Source organism: Saimiri boliviensis, chromosome 19 (assembly GCF_048565385.1).
Source record: "Saimiri boliviensis isolate mSaiBol1 chromosome 19, mSaiBol1.pri, whole genome shotgun sequence".
In the NCBI taxonomy this organism is placed as follows: domain Eukaryota; kingdom Metazoa; phylum Chordata; class Mammalia; order Primates; family Cebidae; genus Saimiri; species Saimiri boliviensis.
The window spans coordinates 45,931,827-45,952,481 of record NC_133467.1 but is presented as its reverse complement, the minus strand read 5'-3'; the positions used below and the strand labels follow the sequence as shown (position 1 = coordinate 45,952,481).

The window sequence follows — 20,655 nt, the reverse complement described above, 5'->3', positions numbered from 1 at the left end:
TAATTATAAATTTCCAGTGGGCATCCAGCACACAGCAAGCCCTGATTAAAGTAGCAAAATAATAAAAAATGATAATCATAATAATGAGCTCCTCTCTGTTTGTATTTTTATTTGTGTTCTGTAGCATTAGAAAAAAATGTATCTAAAAAACATTTCATAGTTATTTGTTAAGCGGACAAGTTAAAACATAAATAAAAATGTTTTTTTTTGTCAATTCTGTTGAAAAAGCACAGAAATGAAATAGAGACAATTGTGTTATGAGCACCTTAAAGATCAAAATTACATCAATTTCATCTTTGTCTCCTTGTTATCAAAAGCTCTCTGATAAATAGATGGCTAAATTAAAGGTGTCCTTATACAATCTGGATTGTACAATGTATTAGGTGTCCACATCCAGGTAGCATACTAGCATTTTCGTTATTGTGAAACATTTTCTACTTTTATTATCATCTGCTGAGCCTAGAGTTGGGCAATTTGTATATTTATTATGACAATCTTTTGATGAATGGTAGCCGAGCATCTTGTTCTAACAAAATTACTGTTATCATGACAATTAACCCACAGATAGAAGAACACATCTTGTTCCAACAAAGTAAATATATCTCTTTTCATTTCAAATTAGGAGGAGGGAAGTCAGCAATAGTGAGACCTTGCTGGTACAAGCATAGGTTTCCTGACCAGTGCCTCACAGATTGGTACCAGTCCATGGCCTATTAAGAACCTCACTACACAGGAGGAAGTGAGCAGGAGGCAAACCAAGGAAGTGTCATTTGTATTTACAGCCACACCCCTGGCTCATCTTACTGCCTGAGCTCTGCCTCCTGTTAGATCAGGGACAACATTAGATCCTCACTGAAGCATGAACCTTGTTGTGAACTGCCCACATGAGGAATCTAGATCATGTGCTGCTTACGAGAATCTAATGTCATATGATCTGTCACTGTCGCCCTTTGTCCCAAGATCAGACCATCTATTTGTAGGAAAAGAAGCTCAGAGCTCCCACTGATTCTACATTACGGTAAGTTGCTAATTATTTCATTATATATTACAATGTATTAATAGTACAAAGTAGCAAAATAAATGTAATGTGATTCAATAATCCTGAAACTACCTCAACCTTTCCCTAGTCCATGGAATAACTGTCTTCCACAAAACCGGTCCCTGGTGCCAAAAAGCCTGGTGACAACTGGCCTAAAGTAACTCACTATCAGAAGTCTTACCTGGATTGCTGTTTTCAGAAAACTTTTTTGACTTCTGTTTTTCTTTGTAGTCCGAAAGTAATTGGCAAATTCTGTGTATAAAAATGTAATAAATAAAAAGACTTTTAATACTGAGATAAAAAATACTTACCAAATGTGAAATGCTTAGAGTAATTCAAACAATATCAGAATATCAGAACTTAACAATATTATTCCATCCACCTATGTGTACATTCTACAAACTTATCATAAACAAGAAAAAGAGTAAAGTGAAATAGTCAGAAATCAAGGGCACTATGACCCAGTAAGTTAACTCGCATTAGTCTGACATAATGTGTACCAACTCTGCCTAAGTCCTAGCTGCATAATGAACAGCTATTTGTTCTTGGACAAGTTGCTCCTCTTGGGCTCAATGTCATCTTCTACAAAATAAGAACTTTGCTGTCTTATTTCACTAGATTGTTATAAAGATTTAACAAGATAACATTTTTTAAAAGCTCACAGAAATATTAAAGCAATGGAATAATCTGTTCCTAAATTTTATGACTGAAATCATGTTGGAATTTCAAATAAAACCCAATCTGTATTTTGTGCATACGTTCCAATATGAAAAGGTTGCTGTTTTCAGGAAATGTTATTAAGTCCTAATTTTGCTTATTAGTTGTCCTACTCTTTGTGGCTCATAGTTCAGGGCATCTCAACTATTTCACAGTTTGTAACTAAATTTATTGATAAATAACTCCTTAAAGTAGATGACATGATTGTCCACTATTATGGAGTCTATCAATCACACTAAGGACAGAAAAACCAATGGATGTTAAGACCTGGCTGGGACCAATGATCCTTCCCTATAGACTCAAACTCTCAAACAGCAGATGTTTGTCAGGATGATGCTTTATATCCATGTTCATCTCCAGCTGACATGAGAGACCAAAACCCTACTTTCATTTATTTTTAGGTTCCATGAAGAAGTTGCAAGATACATACTAACAACATATTTTGCACACAACACCACACACATTATTCAGTTCCAGTGTTATCTCATAGACCACCTTACATGACTATTTTTGCAGTACAAATAACAACTTCAATATTTTGGTGACACCCATTTTGCTTTGAATCACTCTGTTGCATTATAGCTAGTCAGCAAACAGTCAAATGACCTTCCACTGACTGTGCAAAATATGGAATGCTTCAAAAATCTGTGTGGCCTCCTTATGCAGGAAGCCATGCTATTTTTCTCTTTATTGTTTCAATTTGAGAATGGGTACTGCTGAAGCAAACAGAAAGTTCTACTTTTACACGTGATTAGAAAGAACTTACAGAGTACCTACATAAATTGGTTATGAGTAACATATAAGCAGGGAATAATACACTGCAGAAGGCCGCAGGAGGCCTCTGAGGAGGAAGGCCTCTTCATGCCTCATGCTCCAGTGCAGGGTGACCTTGGCTCTGTTACCATAAACATTGTGCTCAAGGCTATAAAAACTCTTCGTAGAACTATGATGTAGCCAGACTTGTGGGCTCCTTGTAAGGTCTGTGTTCCATCAGCTGTACTTAGATAACAAGCTAAAGATAACCACATGTTCTTCTTTTGTGAAACCCCCAAACTGCCACTGTTATCAATCCTTAGAATGACACACCACTTCCCGTTCACTGATTCAGTTCTGTCTCACTGGTTCACTCCACCATCATCCTCTCCCCACCATTACTCCACCCCTACCCTGTAGATCAAAGTGATTGTAACCAATAAATAGAGTGGATGGTCAGAGCTCAGGGCCTTCACTGTCACCTCCAAAGTAATAAGTGATGGCCCTCTGGTCCCATCATCTCTCTTCATCTTTCTTTTTCTCATTCCTTTGTTGCCACCAAACTCAGGGTACCCACAGGTGATGTAGGGGTGGCTCCCTACATTCTGGTGCCCAATGTGGGGCTCATGGAGCCCTACATTCTGGCACCCAACGTGTGGGGCTTATGGATCCCTATGTTCTGGCACCCAGTGTGCAGGGCTCATTGATTCCCTACATTCAGTGATGAGACATGGACAAGGTATGGCTCTGTTAAGTCCAACTAACCTACTTGAGATTCTGAGAATTCTCTTCAATAGCTTCCTGTGAGGTAGAATTTGAAAATATTTTTAAATATTGAGGTAGAGTTGCAAGTAGCTTGGGCAATTTTCATTATTATTTAAAACAGCTCAGTCAAGGGGCCAATCACAACTGGGAGTCCGCCGCTTCTGGGAAGGTAAATATGGGATTTTCTACTGCCTCAGGTATTATACAGGATATAAAGGTGCATGAGGGTACAGAACTGGTAGCAAAGAAGAAAGAAACACTCATCTCTTCCTGCCACATTATTTCAACCTCTCTGACCATTTAGAACAAGCCCAATGAATATCTGCTACAGAAAAGACCAACAAAGGCCTGAAAGGATCTCTTACCATGAAGGTCTCAGCTAAGTCTAGGCTGAATATGGGGGAGATGGTCAATTAGCTCATTTTGTGTGTGGATAAAGTCACATTGCCAGAGAATGGTGCTGGTGCTTTGGGAATAATGGCTGAGCATATAAGCATAGGTATGTGAATTTAAAAAACGCTGTAACTTCAACATCTTTGTATGAATCACCATGAAGACCTGAGGGATCTGAATCAGTAAGGGCATCTTGGTGTCAAAGATCAACCATTACCAGGCAGCAGGACCAGTTTCAGGGGCAAAAATGCAACAGAATCAACAGAAACAACAGAATGATTGGAGTGCCCTTTGTTTCTAGTCCTTCTGATTTGATAAAAGGGATTGTCTTCCTTGGATTTAGTAAATCCCTTTGGTTCTTGAAAAATTCAAAGAGTATGGAAGAGATAGTCTTCAGAAGACAGTAAATGACTTTCTGATAAACTGGACATTTCAAGACCCAAATAACTAATCAAAAAAAAAAAAAAAAAAAAGAAAGATGTGACACTATTTTTTATCTCATTCATAGGTGTTATACTTGGATGAAATGAACAATGTTGGAATCTGTAAACATAAAGGTCTTACAAGTCCTGAGATAAAGAATCCTGCACACACTGGTACTTCTAACCAGTCTACCTTTTGCTTGATTTCTAGCTGATGCAGGGGACTAACTCATTGCCACTTTAAAACTACCCAAACCAAACTACTACATCTCACTTGATATATAAGATACAGTTGTTGTAATTATTTTAAGCCTTAATTTAGTGTTAACTAGACTTTTCATGTAAACACTTACATATTATGTTGACTAGACACAGCATAATCCCTGGCAGTTTTTCCAGATTTATCTTGACAAAATGCATCAATATCTTGATCAAGTAGAAGGCCAACCATACTTGCTGATCCACAACATACGGCAAGTATAAGCACAGTCCTAAAATGACAGAGAGGTAATTTTTCCCTAACTGTAATAAAGTTGTAAGCTAATCTGGCATACTTTACCCATTTAGTATCTTGCCTGTCAATGCAGAATTAAACATTTGCATGCACTAAAAGACATAAGCATCTTGGGTGCTCAAGTTTTAATCTCTGTAAAATACCACCAAAGTTAAAAGGAAGGGACAAAAAGAAAACCTCTTATCTCAGTGGGTGTTAAATAGTAGAAGCTGCTAATTTAAAGGCCTTTGATAGGCAAGAAACTATGCTAGGGCCACTTATCTGAAGTGAAAAAAGATTTAAGTAAAGATTTCCTTCCCGCTTCCCGAGACTGATATACAGTAACAGAAAATCAGCTGTGGGGTCACATAAGAGCTATCTGCATGCTGAAAGCAGTAATATTAATAAGAATGGTGAAAACAGTAGTCATAATAGTTTCAGTTAATGATGCCAATAAGCGTGTGCTGGGCACTGAATTAAATGCCGCACACACACATCTTTCTTACTTATGCACAGGCAATTTTGAAGGAGATATTCTCCTCCTTTTCATATATGACAACACATTTGGTGGTAAATAACATTGCCAAGGTCACACACCTATCAAGTAAGAAAGCTAGGAATTAAACCCAGTCTTGTGTGAATCCGAAGCCTAGCTCTTTTCTCTTATCACCCACCTACACCTTGCCTTCATTAAAGGAACAGTGTACCCACTTAAAACTATCTCTACTTCCTCTCTCCATACCAATTAAAAATAAGGCCAGACACAGTGGCTCACACCTGTAATCCCAGCACTCTGGGAGGCCGAGGCAGGCGGATCACAAGGTAAAGAAATTGAGACCATCCTGACCAACACGGTGAAACCCAGTCTCTACTAAGAAATACAACAATTAGCTGGGCATGGTGAAGCGTGCTTATAATCTCAGCTACTCAGGAGGCCGATTCAGGAAAATTGCTTGAACCTGGGAGGTGGAGTTTGCAGTGAGCAGAGATGGTACCACTGCACTCCAGCCTGGTGCCTGGTGACAGAGCGAGACTCTGTCTCAAAAATAAACAAACAAACAAACAAACAAATAAATAAATAATCAAAACATCAAAATACACTGGAATTAAAACAAAAGCTGATGAACTTACAGTATGTGGGAATAGCAATTAATTGTCTTGGAGGCATAAGCTAACATTAATATTCTTCAAAGAAAGCAACTCATCACAGAGTTATTCAAAAGACAAAATGATTATCAACTCCTATTTATGTTTAATAAAGTGTATTAGTGGAAAAGCATATAAGACATAGAGATTAAAAACTACTAGAAAGAGTTAAGTTCAATACTAAGTCATAAGTAAACTAAAAGTTAAAGTTCACACTTCATGAGACAAATATGAAATCCATTTAGCTAACATAAATCATATAACCAAAAATGTCACATAATAACATCAGTCAGTGTAGTAAGAGGAATCCCACTAAAACTGTTCTTTATGTTGCCCAGTCTAATTGTTTTTCTACTTAACTGATTTGTTGATCCTGATCACTATGTTGCAGTAAGTTAATCTTATAAATGTTTATGACTTGAGTGACTGCTATCATTCTACAACACAGAGATTAAAAAAAGTAACTATACCTTCCAAATTTATCAATTGCATTTACATTAGCTTTTTTCTTGATTAAAAATTTCATCATTTTCTCTTTTTGTCCATATACAGCAAGTGAAAGTGGCGTGAGGCCACACTGTAAAACAATAAAAGCAAAAATGATATTTGATTCAAAAAATTATGTACTTCTCAACTGAACTGGAAACTATATAAGATCCTATAAACTTACACTCATAGAAAGTAAACAAATTATAGTCACTTCCTTCTTACTCTTCGGTGCTTTCTCACACACTGCTCTTTCCCTTGGAGACACCTCTCTTCTGCCTCAACACATTAACTCTGATCATCTCAAAAACTCAGTTTAAACACTTACTGGTTCCAGGAATCTTTGCTTCTATGCCAGCGTTTGGCGTGGTATTATTGGATGATAATATTTTTTCCATCTAAACAAAGAGCTGTATCTTTTAGCTCTATATTCTCAAACTCTAAGACAAATTGTTGGGTATAAAGCAAGAATTTGTAAAATATTTCTTTAGTTTCATGTTTTACCAAAAGATCAAGCTCCAATGTGCAATAAATATTGCTACTAAGTCTCATACTGCCCATTTCAACAATTTTTCCAACATGTATTCATTTAAAATCAATTTGTATTTAAGTTTTCCAGATTGGTAACTAAATAAATAATCAGTTCACAGAACTAGTGAAACCAAATTTACAGAATCCCTATATGTAGTCTCAATAACTCCATGGTTTTCAGTGTTTAAAACTGCCATCCTGATTAAGCAAATGCTCTACAAACGTTTTATTTTTTATTATTTATTGTACTTTAGGTTCTGGGGTGCATGTGCAAATCATGCAGGATTGTCGCATAGTTACAAACATGGCAAGGTGGTTTGCTGCCTTCATCCCCCTATCTCCTCTATCTTGTATTTCTCCCCTCATTATCCCTCCCTACCCTCCCCATGCCCCTGCTGTCCCTCTCCTAGACCCCCTCAACCGACCACAGTCTCTGATGCTCCCCTCCCTGTGTCCATGTGCTCTCATTGTTCAACACCCACCTTTGAGTGATAATATGTGGTGTTTGGTTTCCTGTTCTTGTGTCTGTTTGCTAAAATGATGGTTTCCAGAGTCATCCATGTCCCTACGAAGGACATGAACTCATCATTTTTTATGGCTGCATAGTATTCCACGGTGTATATGTGCCACATTTTGTTTATCCAGTCTATAATTGATGGACATTTGGGTTGGTTCCAGGTCTTTGCTATTGTAAACAGTGCCACAATGATCATATGTGTGCATTTGTCTTTATAATAGAGCAATTTATAATTCTTTGGGTATATACCCAGTAATGAGATTGCTGGGTCAAATGGAATTTCTATTTCTAGGTCCTTGAGAAATTGCCACACTGTTTTCCACAATGATTGAACTAATTTGCAATCCCACCAACAGTGCAAAAATGTTCCTATTTCTCTACATCCTATCCAGCATCTGTTGTCTCCAGGTTTTTTAAAGATCACCATTCTAACTGGTGTGAGATGGTATCTCAATGTGGTTTTGATTTGCATTTCTCTAATGACCAGTGCTGATGAGCATTTTTTAATACGTTTGGTGGGCTCATATATGTCTTCTTTTGTAAAGTGTCTGTTCATATCCTTTGACCACTTTTGATTGGGTTTGTTTGTTTTCTTATAAATCTGTTTTATTTCTTCGCACATTCTGGATATTAGTCTTTTGTCAGATGGGCAGATTGCAAAATGTTTTTCCCATTCTGTTGGTTGCCAGTTCACTCTAATGATTGTTTCCTTTGCTGTACAGAAGCTCTGGAGTTTAATTAGATTCCATTTGTCGATTTTGGCTTTTGTTGCCATTGCTTTTGGTGTTTCAGCCATGAAGTCCTTGCCTACGCCTATATCCTGAATGGTTTTGCCTAGGTTTTCTTCTAGGGTGTTTATGGTGTTAAGACTTATGTTTAGATTGTTAATCCATCTGGAATTAATTTTAGTGTAAGGTGTCAGGAAGGGGTCCAGTTTCTGCTTTCTGCACACTGCTAGCCAGTTTTCCCAATACCATTTAGAGAGATACTGGATAGTCTATAATAAAGCTTCAATTGATCAAAGAAGTTTAGAACTTGCTACAATTCTAACTGAGAAAACTCTGATCTTACTAACAACTTACTGAGCTAAGCACTTGAATGGTAACAAAGAGACACAAAATCCTGAGAGGACCATCCTCTACTTATTGAAGACTACTCACTGCAAATTTCTAAAGACCTTCTGAATGGCAGTGAATAACTGATGTTAGGAGAAGGTATTATTCCGTAAGCTGATTGATACTGCCAATAATATTCATTTTAACATCCCAACCACAGAGATAAAAGTCAGATTAGGCCAGCAATGGTGGCACACACCTGTAATCCTAGCATTTTGAAAGCCTGAAGCAGGTGAATCACTTGAGCCCAGGAGTTCAAGACTGGCCTGGGCAACATGGCAAAAAACTCATCTCTACTTCAGAAAAAAAAAAAAAATACTAAAACTGAGGTTGAAGGACCACCTGAGCTTGGGGAGGTCAAGGCTGCAGGGAGCTGTGATCACACTACTGCACTCCAGCCTGGCAGAGACCTTGTCTCCCACCCCCCAAAAAAGTCAAACTAGTATTATGGGAAATGAAAGATATAAAGGAATTAGCACATATCCAACTCCAACTGCAACTATTCTAGAGATCTTAAGTTTCTGAGATGTAAGAATTTATATATTACACTTATTTATTCAGTGATTCCTCAGCAGGAGTGTATCCAGATTTTGAGGAATTTGTCATCATTGTTTAGAGAAAGGTCTCATTATGTTGCCCAGGCTAGACTCAAACTCCTGAGCTCAAGCAATTTTCCCCCTCAGCCTCCCCAGCAGCTGAGACTACAGCCATTCACCACCATGCCTGGCTTCAAGGAAACCTTTTGAAACATACATGTCCAGGATTTATTAGACTTACTTTATGAAAATCTTCAGGGGAGAGCCTAGACTTGTAGATTATTTAAAATTTTTCCTCAGGTTACTGAGATGCACAATTCTAGCTGAAAACTAGTGCAATAGATAATTACTTCGGTGTCCTCTCTTAGCCACATGACCAATTCCCTTTATCATTTGAGGATTTGGCCAAAAAGAGAAAAGAGTAGGAGAGAGATTCATTTGCTGAAAACACCACATAATTTTCCCAGGTAAGAGAAGAACAGGGTCTAGTAAACTCAAAATCCAACTTGATCTTGTTATTTATAAGCTCCTTATCTCCCACCTTCCCATCAAGATATTCTAGATTAGAAAGCAGAATTGAGACTCTAGTTGGCTATTTCTACCAGAAGAGGATCATGAGTCAGTTAAGTACCTGTTACTCCCTCTGCTCAAGGGTTTCCCACTACATTACCACCTATTCACTGCCAATCTGGTTCCTCAGAGGCCTCCTAACATTGATCTCCAGGCAATTTATAACTAACTCCCTCTCCCAAATTGAAAACTCGTTCTCTAAAACTGAAGAGAACTCTGTCTCACCATACAAAAGAAGCGAATGAATACCACCACACACACACACACACACACACACACAACCGTTTCATGGTCTTTCCCCTCCATTACCTAATTTCCAAACTAGCCTTGATATTTCTGATTGCTCTTTTCTCCCCTTTCCATTTCTCCCTCATGAGCAATCAGAGCTACCCTAAGCCTTGCCACTCAAGATACATCACTTCATATCGATTACTTTTCTTAGAAATTTGCCAAAGCAGCAGGATTTCTATTCACTGAAACATGTTTTTGTTTTCTTGGAGTTTTAATGTAAAACTTATTTCCAGGGCAAATTTTACTATTTTACAGTCATTAGGAAAAATAAACAAACAAACAAACAAACAAAAAACCTGGGAAAGAAAAATTGGAAAAAGCAATAAGTATTACCTTTTACAATGTCAGTGTTTTCAAAAAAAGAAATTTACCACAAGTACATTTTTAAAAAAGCTGTACCCTCTAATTCTTCTTTAAATTTAACAATTTTAAAATAAAATCTTAGACAATTAAGTCATTTCAAAATATTTTCATTCAGGTATGCTTGAGCTTACAAATACAGAAAACTAACCCTTACACAGGAGGTCGGTGTTAAAACAATCGCATTTCAGTATTTTGAAAATAAAATGGATAGATCTATACCTTGTTTTTTGCTTCAATATCAGCACCATATAAAAGCAGTGCTTTGGCCAGTAATTTGTCTTCATTGTAGACCGCATAGTGTAGCGCGGTATTGCCATACACATCCGGAAGGTCTGGGTCAGTGCCATGTTCTAGCAACGTTAACACACATTCATCTTCTTGGCACTGTACGGCCTGTCAGTATTAGACCAAAAACAAATCATAAATCCTAGGAACTCAAAAGAAATATTCCACAGGTTTCACCAACTAGCTATATTTAAATGAGAAAACTCATCTTTATTCTACATATTGAAATCAAATCCATCTCGTGCCGATACAGTCGGCTACTGCATACCTTTATTAGAGCTGTCCTCTTTTTGCTGTCAAAGGCATGAAGTTCACATCTTCTGTACAGCAAGAGTTTTACTATTTCTGAATTCCCATTGGCAGAGGCCAAATGGAGGGCAGTTCTATGGGAGTGAGAAGACTTTTTAGGAAATTGTAGTGCACTATCTACAGCCACCTCAGCAATTCATGTCATTGCAAACACTGAACAGTCTGCTATTACTCTGCCTTCAAAACAAACATTGCATTTTCCTTTGAAGAAAGTATACTATTTATTACCCCTCCTTACTCACTGTATGAGTGAAAGAGCAGCCTATTTGAACAGAAAGAGCATAGCCCTTGGATTCCATTCAACTTGGGCTGGAATCCTCTTTCCGCTCTGTCACTTCCTAGATGTTGCTTAGCCTTTTTGTATCTCAATTTCCTCAACAATAAAATGGGAATGAAAATAGTAACTTTCTCAGAGAAAACCACTGTAATACTTAATGAGACTCTACACAAAAGACAGAGAATAGTTCCTAACACAACAGCTCAATTGCTAGATATTATAATTTTTACTACTACTACTGGAGACATGTGAATTGAGTGAGATAATACAATTATACCTACACTTTGAGGTATTTTTTAAGGATTACAGGTAACATTCTATTTTAGTGATTCTAAGATGATTCCACGGTTGAACATTTCTTACACTGGAATGTCACTTGTAATTCATGATTTACTATAACTAATTAGCAGCATTTAAATAATTCTCTTATTGGGACGTAAAATAATGAGGCATCTTACAATGCCTGGTGCCTTACATTAGCTAGGCCACGTTATAATATAAGAGGTCTGGCACAGTTCTAGTCCAATGACTGGCATTTAGATGAAATAAGAAGGCTGAGGTGAAAACAAAAACAAATTTCTAAAATAAACTAATTCTTACTTTGGTTTTCAAAAAACTTTAAGCCAAAGAAAACTTGAGATTTAAATGACTAAGTATGTCTCATTTTTTTCAATACTCAGAATTACAGAATGTATGTAAATCAGGTATTTCTAATCATTAATATTAGGATTTAAGACTATTAGCAATTTTCTTTTTTAAAAAAGGATTTGGAAAACTATTTGTGGAGTTTCTTCAACGTTTACATCCAGTGATACCTGTGCAGGATGCGCAGTTTTGTTACATAGGTAAATGTGTGCCAAGGGGGGTTGTACAGATTGTTTCATCACCCAGATATGAAGCCGACTACCTGTTCCTTCTATTTCCTGCTGCTTTCCTTCCTCCCAACCCCCACCGTCTGATAGGCCCAGTGTGTGCTGCTCCCCTGTAGGTGTCTGTGTGTTCTCATCGTTTAGCTCTCACCTGTAAGTGAGAACATGTGGTATCTGGTGTTTTCTGTTCCTGTGTTAGTTTGCTAAGGATAATGGCCTCCAACATCATCCATGTCCCTGTAAAGGACATGCTCTCATTCTTTTTTTGTGGCTGCTGTTTATGTATCCCATTTTAGTTCTTAAAAGTACTAAAACAGTCTTTATCCAAGATTGTTATAAATTTTAAAGGACAATTAAAGGTTATCTTTTTACTATTTCTACCTTCAGAAATGCTTTTGTTTGAAAGGAGAGAGGAAAAGCTTCAATTAAGTTCTAATACCCCAATTTTAAATATCTCAGTTTGCCCAGCCCCAACATGTAAACATGAAGTTTTCAAAGATGAAGGACACTGAGAGGGAGTAGAACATGCCTGCGACGTAATAGGTGCGAGACAGTAGAATATGCCTGCCACAAAATAGGTGTCTGGCTTATGTTTGATGAATAAATAGATTGAAAGGATACAGCTGGTGAGTTCAATATTTTAAAAAAACTCCTGTAGAGGAATACATTTGTAATAGTAATAATCAGTTATATTTGCTATTTTAATTTTCATATATAACTAAAGTAAAACCATTAATCCACAGTTTTTACACATTATATATAAGGAGAAGATAAATATATAATAAAATGAATGTACAATAAAATCTACTGGAACAGGTAAACAGATTCCCTCTACTTCTGGATAGGGTAAAAGTTTACAGAAGATACCCATCCACAGAAATAAAAATAAATAATAGAATGTGAGAAACTATTTGTATCTATGCAAGTAGCATATTTCTTCTCTTCCCAAGGATTATTTCATGACTACTGAAACTTAACTAAAACTTTTGAGATGTTCATTGCAGAAATCACAGATAAGAGAAAGGGAAAAACTTCACTCACAAATCCCCAGAAATAAATTTGATCATATTTTCTACATCTTTTCAGCTAACACAAAAGCAGATTGTTGGTGTATATGTAAAACAGATTTTTTCCTCACTTTATATACCAAATTACATCTTTGCATGTCAACATATCTCTATCTATTGATGCCCTCAATGGTTACATATTATTGCATGCCATGGATGCACTGAAATTTGTTCATAAAATCTTCATATGAGTTCTTCTCAATACATTGCTATTATAAGCAATACAAAAAAAAGATGTATACATTTATTAAAGCTATTTCAGAATAATGAAATTGATGAGTAAAAGGCATATACATTTTAAAAATAGAGTTCTTACCACCAAAGTATCTATTTGAAAAGTCACAGCAACTTAAACTTTAAGCAACTGTGTAAATACCACTGTTCTTCATCCTCACACACTTTGTGGATAGAAAAGCATATTCCATTCCCCCTTTTTTTTTTTTTTTTTTTTTTTTTTTTTTTGAGAGGGAGTCTCGCTGTGTCCCCAGACCAGAGTGCAGTGGCACAATCTTGGCTCACTGCAACCTATGCCTCCCAGGTTGAAGCAGTTCTCCTGCCTCAGTCTCCCAAGTATCTGAGATTACAAGTACTCGCCACCAGGCCCAGGTCCAGCAAAGTTTTGTATTTTTAGTAGAGACAGGCTTTCACCATGCTGGCCTGGCTGGTCTCAAATTCTGAAATCATGATCCACCTTCCTTGACCTCCCAAAGTGCTGAGATTACAGGCATGAATCACTGCACCTGGCTTGTCATTCCTCATCTAACTTAAATTAGAATTAGAAAACAGTATTTTCTAATTCTGTTAGAAATTAGAAAATATTTTTAATTTCTAAACAGTATTTTCTAATTTCTGTGAAATAGAAAACAGTATTTCATTCCTCCTCTAGCTTAAATTCCTTCTCTTACCAGAACACTATGTTTTCCTAAGTGCGTAGATCACTGGTAGACATACAAAGAAATTACTTTGCCCAATTTTAAATTGAGTTTATTTAGTTGTCTTTTGGTTGACTTGAAAGAATTCTCTGTAAAATGAAAATACATGTTTTGTAAAGATGTTGGACCTCTGTTAATGTTTTTCTTATATACGGATGTTTTTTATTTTGCCAAGCCAACTTTCAGAATATTTGCTTTGGGAGGTTCTTAGGAAGGTCATTGTGAACATAAAAATACATCTGCATATATAGGCCAGGCACAGTGGCTCACAACTGTAATCTCAGCACTTTGGGAGGCCAAGGCAGGTGGATCACAAGTTCAAGAGTTCAAGACCAGCCTGGCCAAGATGATGAAACCCATCTCTACTAAAAATACAAAAACAAATAGCCAGGCATGGTGATGGGCACCTGTAATCCCAGCTACTCGAGAGGCTGAGGCAGAGAATTGCTTAAACCTGGGAGACAGAGGTTGCAGTGAGCCGAGATCACACCACTATACTCCAGCCTGGGCGACAAAGACTTCACCTAAATATTTATATATGCATATATAAATAGGCATTTGTGGGTTTTTTTTCTGGTACTTTTCACCTTTTGTGTATTTAAAGTTTTTTACTCTATACTGCAGGAATTTATTTTTGTCACATAAAAATCTAGCTAGGTTTCTCCAAACAGCCTGCATTTCACTTAGGAATAATTAAGTTTTTTACTAATATAAAACATCACCTTTATCAAGGACTAAATTCTTACATACATTTGACTATTTCTGGATTTCCTATTCTGTTCTGCTCATTTATGTCTTTTCAGCTGTTAGTAAACAATTTGTGGAAATAACACATGCAAATTTTGACATCTGGAAAGCAAATCTTTTTCTATTCTGCTACAAAAAAATTAATTTATCACAGTAACAGACAGCATGCCTAATTTAAAAATGCTAAAACTTTGCTATTTTCATTTGGTTTAGGTCCAAGTGATAAATACAGAAAGAGCTCATATCTTTTTTTTTAGATTTTTTAATTGCATTTTACGTTTTGGGATACATGTGAAGAACATGCAAGACTGTTGCATAGGTACACACATGGCAGTGTGGTTTGCTGCCTTCCTTCCGCTCACCTGTATCTGTCATTTCTCCCCATGCTATCTCTCCCCAGCTTCCCAACCCCCGTCCCGCCCCCATTTCCCCCCAACGGACCCCAGTGTGTAATGCTCCCCTCCCCGTGTCCATGTGTTCTCATTGTTCAACACCCGCAGAAAGAGCTCATATCTTGAGAGAAATGAGTCTTCCTATTCAAAGACACAAACCATCTTCCCATTTATTTTCCTTCTAAGGTTTCTCAGTAAATAACATATTTACATAGGATACATTGATATGAAACACATATTGAATTTTATTTGAAGAATATTTAGCCAGAAGTTGATATACTATGGAACTTAGTTCTCAATATATACCTTTCTATAATGTATATGACATTGTTTTAAAATGTGTACATTGAAAATAATCCACTGCAACGATTTAGTTTTGCGAGGTACATCACTTTAAGACAGTCTATTAGTGTTCAACGAGGGAAATTATAATTTGATTGGAAATCAGTTAAAGTTTTGTTTTCACGTTGCTGCTCATAAAGAGGCCTGTGCCCTGACCCCTCTGAGGTTCCCACAGCCAGGATGGTGCGGGGCCTGCAGAGACGATAAAGCCGGGCACCCCGCCACCGCCCCCACACCAGTAGGGCACATCCCCACCATCCCGCCTCCTCTCAGCGAGGCCCAGTTACCTTTGTTCCGTGTCCGTCTCGTTCACGTCAGTGCTCCTGAGCATGACGATGAGATCGGCTCTGGGGACTTTACCCCACCAGGCGGCTCTGTGGAGCTGGTCCAGGTCTTCTCGCCGGACCTGGTACCTTGGCTCCTCGAAGGCACTGTCGTCATAGTCTGCCCAAGTGCCCACGTTGCTCTTGCCGCTCCCCCTGCAGCAGGAGAAGCAGTGGCAGCACCATTTGCCCATCCTGCTCCTGAGACCAAAGGGCTTCTTCATAGCGGAGGCAGCCGGCTTTGAACAAACCTCAGCCACCATCTGCTTTTAACAGCCAGGGGAGGCCAGTAGTAGCGGGCAGATCGCCTCTACGAACCAGCTTGACCGACTAGCAGGAAACTCCGGGTTTCCAACCTGGTGGAAGAGAAAGGTCAATCCCAGCCCGAACCTGCCCACCCCAGGAGGGGAGCCCAGCCCAGCCCAGCCCAGCCCACCCAGGGAAAGCCCACGCCCACCCAGGGAGAGCCCACTCCAACCCAAGGAAACACCCAGCCCGGCCAGGGGAATGCCAAGCTCAGCAGATAAAAGGTCAGGCCCAGCCAAGGAATGCGAGGGAGGAAACGTCAGTCAAAGCTAGGAACACGGAGCCAAGCGAGGAACACCACGCTAAGCCAGGAACAGCAAAGCCAAGCCACCGCGACAGGCAAGCCAAGCCGTTATGCGCGTGCGGCGTGCTCGAGGCCACGCTTCTACAGGCGAGCCGCAGCGCGCGGCGTGCGCGTGTCCCAGCCTCCGCGGGCGAGCCACAGCGTGCGGCGTGCGCGTGTCCCAGCCTCCGCGGGCGAGCCACAGCGTGCGGCGTGCGCGTGTCCCAGCCTCCGCGGGCGAGCCACAGCGCGCGGCGTGCGCGTGTCCCAGCCTCCGCGGGCGAGCGACAGCGCGCGGCGTGCGCGTGTCCCAGCCTCCGCGGGCGAGCCCCAGCGTGCGGCGTGCGCGTGTCCCAGCCTCCGCGGGCGAGCCACAGCGTGCGGCGTGCGCGTGTCCCAGCCTCCGCGGGCGAGCCACAGCGTGCGGCGTGCGCGTGTCCCAGCCTCCGCGGGCGAGCCACAGCGCGCGGCGTGCGCGTGTCCCAGCCTCCGCGGGCGAGCGACAGCGCGCGGCGTGCGCGTGTCCCAGCCTCCGCGGGCGAGCCCCAGCGTGCGGCGTGCGCGTGTCCCAGCCTCCGCGGGCGAGCCGCAGCGTGCGGCGTGCGCGTGTCCCAGCCTCCGCGGGCGAGCCCCAGCGTGCGGCGTGCGCGTGTCCCAGCCTCCGCGGGCGAGCCCCAGCGTGCGGCGTGCGCGTGTCCCAGCCTCCGCGGGCGAGCACCAGCGTGCGGCGTGCGCGTGTCCCAGCCTCCGCGGGCGAGCCCCAGCGTGCGGCGTGCGCGTGTCCCAGCCTCCGCGGGCGAGCCGCAGCGTGCGGCGTGCGCGTGTCCCAGCCTCGGCGGGCGAGCCGCAGCGTGCGGCGTGCGCGTGTCCCAGCCTCGGCGGGCGAGCCGCAGCGTGCGGCGTGCGCGTGTCCCAGCCTCGGCGGGCGAGCCGCAGCGTGCGGCGTGCGCGTGTCCCTGCCTCCGCAGGCGAGCCACAACGTGCGGCGTGCGCGTGTCCCAGCCTCCGCAGGCGAACCACAACGTGCAGCGTGCGCGTGTCCCAGCCTCCGCAGGCGAGCCACAACGTGCGGCGTGCGCGTGTCCCAGCCTCCGCAGGCGAGCCACAACGTGCGGCGTGCGCGTGTCCCAGACTCTGCATGTGAGCCACAACGTGCAGCGTGCGCGTGTCCCAGCCTCCACTGGTGAACCACAGCGTGCAGCGTGCGTGTGTGGCGTGTGCGTGTCCCAGCCTCTGCAGGCGAGCCACAGTGTGCAGCGTGTGCGCCTCAGGTGCCATCACTGCACGTGGCTCAGTGACCGACGTGTGCAACCTATGCAAGCCAGTCCTTGTGTTCCCCGTAAATTTTGTGGGAATTGATGGAGGTTTCAGGCCATTGAGAAGAGAAGGCCGCCCCTGAGAAACAGCCTCTTGAAGCAGTGCTGGGTCTAGAGCCCCTGCAACTTGAGGATGCTGACAGCTTCCTCTGAAGAAACGCCCCAAGACAGTCTGGGCGGTGCTGGTGCAGGTGGCTGCGGCTGCAGCTGCATCTTGGAGCTCGGGCTGTCGGAGCTTGCTGCAAATGGCCTCAATATTGTGAGCACAAGCAGCTCATCCAGCCCAGACCCTGCCCGAGGCACTTTTGCCACCCGTCTGCACCCACATGGCTATTGGCGACGGGGCACTCTGGAGCCACAGGATTGGAGCTGGGCGGCCAGCTCCCGCTCTGGTTCCCCAGGCCCAGTGTCCAAGCCAGGGCTAACCGCTGTGGGGCTTCTGGTCTAGAGGGCTCTGCTGGAGTGCAGTAGGGGTGTGCTTCAGGCCACTGTCTCCAGGCCAGCAGGAGGGAGCTTGGAGGAGCACTGACCTGATGGCGAGATGCAGAAAGGCACCCCCATGTGCAGATCCAGGTAACAGGATGCTATGAACTCCAGGGAACCAGACTGGGGCATCCCTGGTAGCCTCTGAGCTGGGCCCCAGGCAGTGGCACGTTGACTTGCTTCAGGCTGCTTCACCCAAACCGCAGGCGCTTTGGTGTGAGAAGACATTTATGCAGCCAACAAACATATGAAAAAAAAGGCTCATCATCACTGGTCATTAGAGAAATGCCACATTGAGATAACATTTCACGCCAGTTAGAATGGCTATCACTGAAAAATCAGGAGACAACAGATGCTGGAGAGGATGTGGAGAAATAGGAACACTTTTACACTGTTGGTGGGAGTGTAAATGAGTTCAACCATTGTGGAAGACAGTGTGGTGATTCCTCAAGGATCTTGAACTAGAAATACCATTTGGCCCAGCAATCCCATTACTAGGCATATACCCAAAGGATTATAATCATTCTGTTATAAAAACACATGCACACGTATGTTTACAGCACTGTTCACAATAACAAAAACTTGGAACCAACCCAAATGTCCATCAATGATAGACTGGACAAAGAAAATGTGACACATATATGCCATGGAATACTATGCAGACACAGAAAAGGATGAGTTCATGTCTTTGCAGGGACATAGATAAAGCTGGAAACCATCATTCTTAGGAAACTGACCCAAGAACAGAAAATCAAACACCACATGTTCTCACTCATAGGTGGGAGTTGAATGATGAGAACACATGGACACACGAAGGGGAACATCACACACTGGGGTCTGTTGGGGGGTGGGAGCGAGAGGAGGGATAGCAGGGGTGGGGAGGTTGGGAAGGAATAGCATTGGGAGAAATGCCTGATGTAGGTGATGGGGGTTGGTGGCAGCAAACCACCATGGCATGTGTGTACCTATGCAACAATCCTGCAAGATCTACACATATACTCCAGAACTTAAAGTATAATTTAAAAAAAGACAGATTTTTTGAAAGAGGTGGACAAGCCATGTGCAGACATTTTCCATGAGAAATTTTTATGTCCAGTCTTATGGTGCATCTGGTGCTGACTATAAGCTCCTTTTATTTGCTTAGAACTGCAGTAAAGACTTTAAGTAATTTGTTTCTCTGTAAATATAATAGAAAGGGGTTGGAGCTATGTTCCATCAGTGCCAAGATGTGAATAATAAGAAATAACAGCAAGCATGGAGCAGAGAAAGATTCGGTGATGTTTGGAAGTCATGGCTGCAGGTGATTATGAAAACATAAACCTCTCCAAGAATTCACAGTGCATGGGTAATGGCAGCAAAATTCTGGATGCTATGGGGAAAAAAATCCACAAGTACAGGTACATTTATTGGAATGACTCATCACAGAAACTTACCGTTGGGGAGTGATTACTATATGCTAATGTAGGTTTGTACAAAACCTTTTGTAGTACCCCCATGATAGAATGACTTATTGAGTTGAAGAGAAAGGAATTTGCCCTACATACCTAAATTTGGTGGAATGACCGCTTGCCCAATATAGACCATTAAGGATGACTAGAGCAGGTAGTTCTTGCTAGACAAGCTTTCCTTCAAATTCTCATTATAACATTCCTGCTAGAGGGTAAGTACAACTTGCTTATGAGAGCCAGTGCTGGAGTACCCAAAGGCTGTTCTGTAATTGGGTTCTTCTCCCCTTGTCCTCTCTGAACTCTCCCCTGCACTAGACGGTTTCAATGTTGGAGCATCTGAGTGCCAGCCAGGTAGACAAGTATGAGAATTTTGCTTTCATGTAGGGTCGTGAAGCATTCAGGGACCTGAAGTAAGTCCAGGAGGATCAAAGGGTGGCCCAGGAGGCAAATCCCTAATTAGTATTGAGTTAAAGCCAGTAAAAATCAGCTCACATGTCCAAGAATAGGAGCTGAGCCAAATCAGGTTGAGAAATCTAGACCAGAAAGAAAAAATAATTGCAATAAAATGGGAGGATTTTAGGGGATAGGACAGAGGAGACTGTCTCTGTTAAGCTGGTGGGTCCCAGGTTTACAAATATTTGCTCTCAGGTATTTGGTTTGGGTTTCTGGCTGTGTTGATTTAACTTAAACGTACAGGTTTAGGACAAGTTGTGCAAATAAAAACGCACAGAGGACTCAATGGTAGCTGAGTCCTCACGACAGTGACAGAACCCAGAATGACTCAAACGTTCTGGCTAATTCACCAAAGCAATGATGAAGGCTTTGTTGTATAGTTGAAAGAACATTAAATTCAAAAGAAAGCAACAATGAGTGATTCCCAACTTGCTGAACAAATTTACTAGTTTTCATTTTTTTAGTTCAGGAGACGTGTTTCATGCTTCTGAGCCTATACAAATTAAAATATAAAAAATACTTACCTTGGGCTGGGTGCCCTGGCTCATGCTTATAATCCTAGTACTTTGGGAGGCTGATGTGGGTGGATTTCCTGAGCTCAGGAGTTCGAGACCAGCCTGGGCAACTCAGTGAAACCCCATCTCTACTAAAATATAAAAATTAGCCAGGCACAGTGGTGGGTGCCT

The 20,655-nt window shown here is 41.6% G+C and overlaps 1 protein-coding gene, 1 long non-coding RNA gene and 1 other non-coding gene across 4 annotated transcripts in view; all 3 read right to left on the bottom strand.

Annotated features, from left to right (window-relative positions):
* LOC141582299 (uncharacterized) overlaps window positions 1-16,011 on the bottom strand; it is a 91,539-nt gene extending 75,528 nt beyond the window's left edge. Inside the window, exons 1-6 of the mRNA XM_074390172.1 lie at window positions 15,645-16,011; window positions 10,691-10,805; window positions 10,357-10,530; window positions 6,199-6,305; window positions 4,443-4,580; window positions 4,185-4,260 (exon numbers count right to left, since the gene is read on the bottom strand). Of these exons, the coding sequence (XP_074246273.1) occupies window positions 4,185-4,260; window positions 4,443-4,580; window positions 6,199-6,305; window positions 10,357-10,530; window positions 10,691-10,805; window positions 15,645-15,943 (909 nt within the window). The 5' untranslated portion in view covers window positions 15,944-16,011. The remainder of the gene's footprint in view (window positions 1-4,184; window positions 4,261-4,442; window positions 4,581-6,198; window positions 6,306-10,356; window positions 10,531-10,690; window positions 10,806-15,644) is intronic.
* Window positions 1-20,655, bottom strand: part of LOC141582279 (uncharacterized) — a 267,838-nt gene that overhangs the window by 166,133 nt on the left and 81,050 nt on the right. The window lies entirely within an intron of this gene.
* On the bottom strand, window positions 2,378-2,483 carry LOC141582356 (U6 spliceosomal RNA). The gene has a single exon (XR_012515222.1). It is a non-coding gene; the product is annotated as a U6 spliceosomal RNA (small nuclear RNA).